Genomic DNA, 8,052 nt, shown 5'->3' on the forward strand with positions numbered 1-8,052 from the left:
TGATTCCAACCAGCTGTTTCCCGCCTCACACAGATCAGCTGCACACACACACACACACACACACACGAGCGCGCGCACTCAGTAGGCGGAGGCAGCAGACACACACACTCAGACAGACACGTAGTAGGCGGAGGCAAGAAGCCACACACACACATTGGAGGGAACCCCATCAGCTGTGGGAAGCAACACAGCCTGAACTTACTTTTATTTTTCTAACTCTATTATTCAGATTACCTGTTTGTGAATTTGTCTTTTCGATATGCGCCACTGAGGAGTAGGGCGAGAGCTCTGTACTAAAGACGTACATCATTTAACATAATTTTAGCAAGGACAGCGGTGGAGGAAGAAAAAAAAGAAAACACGGACTACAGAAGGTGGCTTTGAAAGCATGGAATATTTCATGATGCCGACAGAAAAGATAGCGTCCTTACAGCAGTTCAAGAAGACGGAAAAGGATGTTATTGGAGGTCTCTGCAGGTGTGTAGATGGATATTTTTTGTTGATATGAAATTGCTCGCACAAACCGTCCCTCGTGTGGTTGTAGTGTGTGTACGTGTGTGATGCGGTCTGCCTTCAGTTAGCATGCTAGGTGTTAGCTTCGCTGCGATGTCTTGGCAGCAGGAGCTTGGTTGTAAAAATTAGCAGCTTGTTGTCCAGCTGCTGCTGTTGGCGACGAGTGAAAGGGGGCCTGTTTAATCTGTGATATTACATTTTGCGACCAAAAGACATATAATTACCTACGAGGCATGTTTACAGCCATTCAGCCCAGAAATATGTAAATCAACGAGGTGAAATCGATACATTTGTGTCCAGTTCAACACCAACCACGTGGTAGTTAATGTGTTCCCCGCCGCTTCGCTGCTATATACCAAATCACATGTTTATAACGACTTAGTTTATTACACCTCTCACTGTTGTCTCTAAATTGCATGCATGGGTAATTTATTTGTATATGTCTTAAAAACGAGGAAGTAAAATAAGGGTTCGGCTATGCTACATGCGTAGTTAAATAACGCTCCGCACAGCAGCCATGGTTGGGTCTTGTGCTAAAGTTAGCATAGCTTGGCTAACTAGTTAGCTATCCCAGCACACTCGTCCTCTTGGCCGTACTGTGTATGTGCTGACTTGTTTTATTCAGGTACGAACGCTTGTTCAACTCAGTCACACTGATTTATAAGTATACGGTGGACAGAGATCTGCAGTCGTTAGTTCCGTATCAGCTTTCTACCGCAACCACTCAGCTAGAACTGAGTGGTTGCGGTAGAAAGCATTGTTCTCCATGATGCCAGGGGGCCTGCTGCTCCTGGCGGCGTCACATTTCACTGCTGCTACCGTCCAGACCGCGTGACGCGCCCTCCGGCGGCCATATTGAAGGTCCGCAGCTCCCGACCACGACGCTGACAACAGCTGATTTCATCTCTAAACTTTAAAAACCTTCACAGGTTTTACTTGTGGGTTATATGTTCTTGTTTTCTGTGCTGTCTCGGGGCGACGATGTGATCAGATGGACTTGTGCCAGCTAGTCTCGCATATCCAGACCTATCTCCACAGTGCTGTGTCAGTAAGGAACAGTAAACATGTTTTGGATGCTGAGTATAGTACGTGGAGTGTGAATAAACTAGCGCGATATACATAAAGTTTTTTTTCTTGCTTCATAACGATGAGCTAAATTTACAAAACCTAAATTCTATCGTCAGTGTCTCGCATGTCTGTATTGTACAGCACAAGGGGACAAAGACCTTCGTTATGTGCCTTACAGGCCTCCTAAACGTTTCATATGAGGTGAATTAACAGATGTTGAGGGATGAAATGAACGAATTAAGCCACAAATGTTTCTTATACCTATGTTTCGGACTCCCTCATATGCATTATAATGGGAGGAATTTCAATGGGATCAGATTGATGCATGAACAGTTTAATGACTGGTAGCTTATTTTAAAGAGAGTGTGCACTTATTGTGACAGAATGACAACGTTTTTAATGTTCTTTTAAAGGTGTGTTTCTCGCTCTGCTTTTCAGATAAATCAAATGAGGTTATTTGAATTGAGCTCTTTCGCCACACGTTCACCTTTTGTAGAAAAGAACTGTTTAGAGCCATGTAAGCAGTGCCCTCCATCTGACCTTTCTGCATTTTTGTAAACATCCCAGATCTGGTTCTCCGGGTTTGTCATCCTCTTTAGGCTTAATGGTTCACGTATTTCTCCCCCTGAGTAAGTAAGACAAACAGGGTTTTGCCACCATAACATCCAACCTCATGGGGTGGAGGCGTTTGAGGGGGCACTGAGTTCAGCCAAACTCAAAGACCTTCAGGCACCTTGACTGAGGAATGCAGAAAGGTCAGGACTACAGCCTTGTAAATTTCTAGGTTAAAGGTTTGAGGAGACAGTCAGAAAAGAAGGTCATTTCAAATTTTATTGTTGCTGTTTATTTACCCAGACGAAGAATAACAGATTTGTTTCAGAGATGTGTGCTGTTAACGGTTTGTTTAAGGTTTTTCTTTTTGCATTTTAACATTTTAGGGGCGCAGTTTGTTAAAATTATTTGTCGGGATAAACTTCCATCATTTCACCCAAACCTGCATAAGAAGAGGAATTGTGTGTGTCAGAGAGGAGCTTGTACCTTCTCATTGGACACAATGATCATCTCTCCCATTTGAACCTTTCTTTTTCAGCCTGGCCAACATCCCCCTCAGTCCAGAGACAGCCCAGGACCAGGAGAGACGAATCCGCCGCGAGATTGCCAACAGCAATGAACGTCGACGCATGCAGAGCATCAACGCAGGCTTCCAGTCTCTCAAAACACTCCTGCCCCACACAGATGGAGAAAAACTCAGCAAGGTACAGAAAACAAGCAGTGACACACCAAGATCTCCCCTTTGGGTTGCCTAGATCATGACACATTATGATAAGGCTTTTCTGGTATTCACTTCTCTTGTTTTTTCCCATCAGGCGGCCATCTTGCAGCAAACGGCGGACTACATCTTTGCCCTGGAGCAGGAGAAAACGCAGCTCTTGGCGCAGAACAACCAGCTCAAACGCTTTATCCAGGTACCAGCCTAAGTCATTGTTTCCAAGCACAGAATAAAAATTGCCTGCAAAGACTTGAAACTTCATTGCACTTTACTTCATGGTGCCTTTTGTGACATGTATTGAAACCTGTTGTTACACATTCTGTGATGTAATGACGTGTGTTGTGATGGCTTTCGTCACAAGCAGTTTTTTTTAAGTCTTTAGAAAGATAAGATCTCTGAGAGGAAAACATTTCCATGTCTGGTTCATGTGTGCTTCAACAAGAAGTCATACTTATGCAGGCTGAGTTTCACTGGACCATGCCAGTGTGTGCTCTGTTTTGTAGGATAAGGTTTGATTGTGGTGCACACGGGCAGTGCGATGTTGCGCCTCGTATCAGCAAGTTTAAACATGTAAATTTACTGTACACGTCCTTCATGTCACTCCAGGAGTTTAGTGGCTCATCACCAAAGAGGAAGCGAGCAGAGGAGAAGGACGAAGGGATCGGCTCTCCAGACACGCTGGAGGAGGAGAAAGTGGAGGAGCTGAGGCGGGAGATGTTAGAGTTGAGACAGCAACTGGACAAGGAGCGCTCGGCTCGGATGCAGATGGAGGAGCAGGTGAGTCAACGGGAGGAGCAGAGGTTCTTCACTAACGTTCCCTTCGCTGTTTTGTTCTGAGTTAAAGTAGATGTGAGATGAGATTAAAGAGACATGGCATGTAAGAGAAATTAAGCACATCTCTGTGTTATAAAATGGACTTTGTGTAGAGTTCACAGTGGATATAAGCTATGAGAATACCCAGACTAATAGTTCAGCTGCCGTGGATATCAGTCACCTTAACAAAGTGGCAGCTGGTGGTGTCGACAGAGTAATCAGTTCACCAGCCAGATGCTGATCCGCTCACATCCTGGATCTACCTGAACAGCAGGTTAAGACAAAGGCAACCGAACAGGCGGTCAGGACAAACAGAAACTTAAACAAAGGAAAAGGAAAGTAAACAGTAGGGGAGAGCCAGAGTTGAGATATTTCCGTTTTGCTTTGTTTAATGACTCTTAGGAGAACACCATACGTTTTACCCTGAATTATTCTCTAGAATTTCTATAGGAACAATTCTTGCAATTATTGTGATGTTAATTGTGTTTGAATTGCTGTATTGCTGCAATAATTCTCATGCCTTGGATATGCATTTTGCTACTCAAAACGGTGAAATGGTTCTTCGTGTAATAAACACATATACTCTGTGCATGTGTTTGCAGGTGCGATCTCTGGACACCCAGCTGCACCCAGAGCGTCTGAAGGTGATCGCCCAGCAGGTGGAGGAGGAGCAGGCGATCCTCCAGAGCCAGACGCTGTTACGGCTGCAGCAGATCCATGCCGCTGACAGACAAACACACAGTCCACAGGTCAGAAGCACACGCACACACTTAAAGAGCAGTTGGCATTTGTCTTTTAAATACCTGGCCTCAACATTGACAGTTAAATGCAAACACAAAGTCAGATGTGGTTAATTTTGTTTCTAATTTATTCTGTCCTCCAGGTGCTGGCTCCCCTTGCCCCAACCCACCACCCCACAGTCATCGTCCCTGCCCCGACACTAACCCAGCAGCCCCACCATCACGTCACCGTGGTGACCATGAGCCCATCTGTCCACACCAGCACCGTGTCCACATCCAGACAGAACCTGGACACTATTGTGCAGGTAGAACTTTGTTTCAGACTCCTAAAGCCATCATCATCTTAAGTTATCTTTTCATAATGAAAGTATTAGTTTTCACTTAAGAGCCGTCTCTCAGTGGACAGAGTGCTCGCTCCATGCTTCAGTGTTATTTCATCTTGTCTCTTCAGGCCATCCAGCACATCGAGCGCACTCAGGAGAGGAGAGCGAGCGCAGAGGAGGAGCAGAGGCGAGCGGTCATCGTCAGCCCCGCCCACATCGCCATGGACACCGCCTGCTCAGACACCGACACCGACACAGAGGGAGAAGACTGCTCAATGAACTGATCTGCCGCATGAATTCTCACACACAAACACACACACACACACTTAAAACACCTACTCACTGTAAAATTCCTTCCAGGCGCTTGACTACTTTAAAAAAGAAGAAGAAGAAATCTTTTCTTTGGCATTATCCAAAATCCAGTGGTTAAGCTCTGTGTCAGTCTTGTACTGTAACATCTCTGAAGATTGAAATCATAGGATGGTCAGCATGCAGAGGAGGCTCTGTGGGATTTCTGCAGGCTATTGTTTCAATGTCAGAGCTGCTCTTTGGCTTCTTTGAGGGTCTCCTTGTGTAAAAAGCTATTGGCATCAGTCCGTCCTTCATGCGTGTTTATGTGTGCTACACACGGTCACAGTATCGCAGTTACTCGTCGTCACTGGCACGGCAACAGTATTATTTGTGCCACAAATTGATGGAGTCATACAATGGAAAGTTGAATGTAACAACACAGTCAGGAAGCAGCTCTTGATTTGATGAAAAGGGATATGGAGTTGCAGCCTTTTCTTTCCCAGTCTTAATTTGTTTGTTTTTTGTTTGTATCCTGGTTGGCCAGGTGATATTGTAGTGCCAGTGGCCACGAAACTCAACTTAAACTACAACACAAGGCATTTCTGAACTAAACAGTTTGTGAAAAATTCAAACTAAATTACAAAGCTAATTGGAGGATAGATGTTGAATGAAATTATGTCTGAATTACTTGAAAAAGGTTGTGTTTTTGATATCTGAATAAGCCCTTAAAAATAAGCTGATGAACAATTTACATCAATTGTCTTTTGGTTTTAATGTTTTTCATGTTTTCGTCGTTTTTTTTTTCTTCCTGTCAGGGTTACTGATTGTTGAAGGTGAATATTTCTTTATATTGAGATTAACAACTTAAAATTGGAGGTTTATCAGGTTTACAGGGAACCGGAGGCCTTGAGGTGAAATTTTGCAAAAGTCTGATTTACATTTTTAGCCAGTCAAATTTAGACCCGCTCATTTGTTATCTGCCAGTGTTGATGGTTTTTACACCTCTAACAGTATAAAAAATGTCTTCTTTAGAAATAGAACCACGTGTTGATGGATTGCAGGAGCACAAAGAATTTTTCAGTCTCAGATGATTTGACGAATTAAACTTAGCCCTTACCTATGAATAATGGAAAGTTTGACTGACTTATAAATGACTTAACGCATTTCCATGAGCCACATGCTGTGTTTGCGTGAAGGCTTCCGGTTTTCCTCCAGAGACTTCCAGTCTATCTTCTGGTCTTGGTTTGTTGATTTCAGTGACTATGCACTAGAGTTTTTGCTATTTATGCAATTCCATCTTCAGTTAATTTGTTGGTGTCGTTTATACATGAGGTGAAGTTATCTATGCACCGTTGGTAGGTGTGTACATTACACCTACAGTATCTGTTATGAAACAAAGAATGTAGACTCTACTTGTAAGGTGCTTTTTGTCAGCCTGGTGCTCTGCTGACCAGCAGTGAGCTGAGGCCCAAACCCTTTGTGTAACTTCACACACATGTTTATTACAAGCATCTTTCTTTTTTTAATTTTTTTGGCGAAATGATAGGCGTCATTTCCACATTTTGGAATTGCTTTGCGGGCAGGGACGCGGGGAGGACTTGGTTCTGATTACAAATGACCGCACGTTGTGTTGGCTCATTGTGATTTTTGCTTATATAAGTAGGGGGGGGGAAAAACTTCTAAAGTTGCATCTTACTGAAGTTTGATCCTTGAATGCATCATTCCGGAAAAGAAATTCTAAGAGGAGGGGTGGCGGCTTTATTGGAAAACTAATCGCATATTTATAAACTGATGTATTTTTTTTTCCCAGTACATCAGATGCTCCAAACTGTGCTAAGCTCTGATGAAAAGCACTGAATTGCAGATCTCTCCCCAAATACTCCCATCTCCATCCAAAATGCACCACGTCTGTCCACCTCATGTTTCGTCGGTTATATTTTTCTCGGGAATCTAACTGGAAAGCCCTGCTTCAAGCCTCCCTCCTGTCATAGTCGATTTGATACGCTGGCTTGATGCTGTAAACATTCCTCTTGTTTGGATTTGTATCTGTCTTCTGATCTCTTATATGTTCTGTTGCCAATTGAGTGCATGTTACTAATTGTTGTTTTCTCTTGTCTAAAGCGGGCTTTTGTTTTGCCTTTTTGCAGGTTTCCTTTTTTTTCCCATTAACACATGACTGATGTGAAAATGTCTGAGATGTGTAGACACTATTCACTCGCAGACATCGATTTTATATCTGCTTAAAATAGTATTTTTCATGCCAAACGTGGGGGCTGGGTGGGGTGAGGGTCTCATATGTTGTTAGTGAAAGGGTTTGGTGTTTTTCTGACAAATGGCCAACCACAGCCTCAGTTTCGGCTGAGTTTTGCCGTTGGTCAGCTCAACACTTCTCCCAAGACGTTGCTGTCTTTTGGTGGAAATTGAGATATGTGATATGAAGCACTTGCTGTTCTGTACTGCCTGAATCAGTGATGAGGAAGATATTTGTTTTCTTTTGCCATTTAATTTTTGTAAACTCTTTGAAGTGACTCAGTGGCTGTTTATTATGTTCTGCTCTTCTGTTTTTCATTTTTCTAATCTTGTTTTTCATTTTTGGCAACAAGCATTTTTTTATATATATATTTTTGTGATTCTTTTTGTTTTGTTTTTTTTCTCCATCAGTCCAGGTCGATGAGAAGCTGTTATATTTTGTTTATAAAAACTTGGGTAAACAGGCCTTTGTAAAGATGAAAAAAAAAATAAAATTTGTACTTTTTTATTACACCCCTCTGCTCCCTCGTGTTCTTCAATTATTAACCTGAAGCTTTTTGTCCACCAGGTGGTGACACTGCGCCTCCTCATTTGGCAGCAGCAGACAGCAGTCGCTCCGTAGCCTGAAGTTCAAATTGCTGATAAACACAGGTGCCGCACAGGCCTGATTTTAATCTCATTTTAGAAGTAACACAGTCAACAGAGATCTCCAAGGTGTCAGGAATGTGTCTAATGGAAGATATTGATAAATCGAAGTGACAGAGTGCACAGATAAGCTCATTAA

General features: G+C 43.0%; 1 protein-coding gene across 3 annotated transcripts; it reads left to right on the plus strand.

Annotated features, from left to right (window-relative positions):
- Nucleotides 1–120: 120 nt before the first annotated feature.
- Nucleotides 121–7,781, plus strand: LOC124069026 (transcription factor AP-4-like). Of its 3 annotated transcripts, none has more exons than XM_046407718.1 (7): nucleotides 121–477; nucleotides 2,672–2,837; nucleotides 2,949–3,047; nucleotides 3,458–3,628; nucleotides 4,267–4,413; nucleotides 4,548–4,709; nucleotides 4,856–7,781. In XM_046407718.1, the coding sequence occupies exons 1-7, from the start codon at nucleotides 389–391 to the stop codon at nucleotides 5,009–5,011; spliced, it is 990 nt and encodes a 329-aa protein (XP_046263674.1). In that variant the 5' UTR covers nucleotides 121–388; the 3' UTR covers nucleotides 5,012–7,781. The 3 variants fall into 3 exon arrangements, with proteins under 3 accessions (XP_046263674.1, XP_046263684.1, XP_046263693.1); XM_046407728.1 differs by lacking the exon at nucleotides 121–477 and adding an exon at nucleotides 1,292–1,557; XM_046407737.1 differs by lacking the exon at nucleotides 121–477 and adding an exon at nucleotides 1,315–1,561.
- Nucleotides 7,782–8,052: the final 271 nt, after the last annotated feature.

Source organism: Scatophagus argus, chromosome 2 (assembly GCF_020382885.2).
Source record: "Scatophagus argus isolate fScaArg1 chromosome 2, fScaArg1.pri, whole genome shotgun sequence".
NCBI lineage: Eukaryota > Metazoa > Chordata > Actinopteri > Scatophagidae > Scatophagus > Scatophagus argus.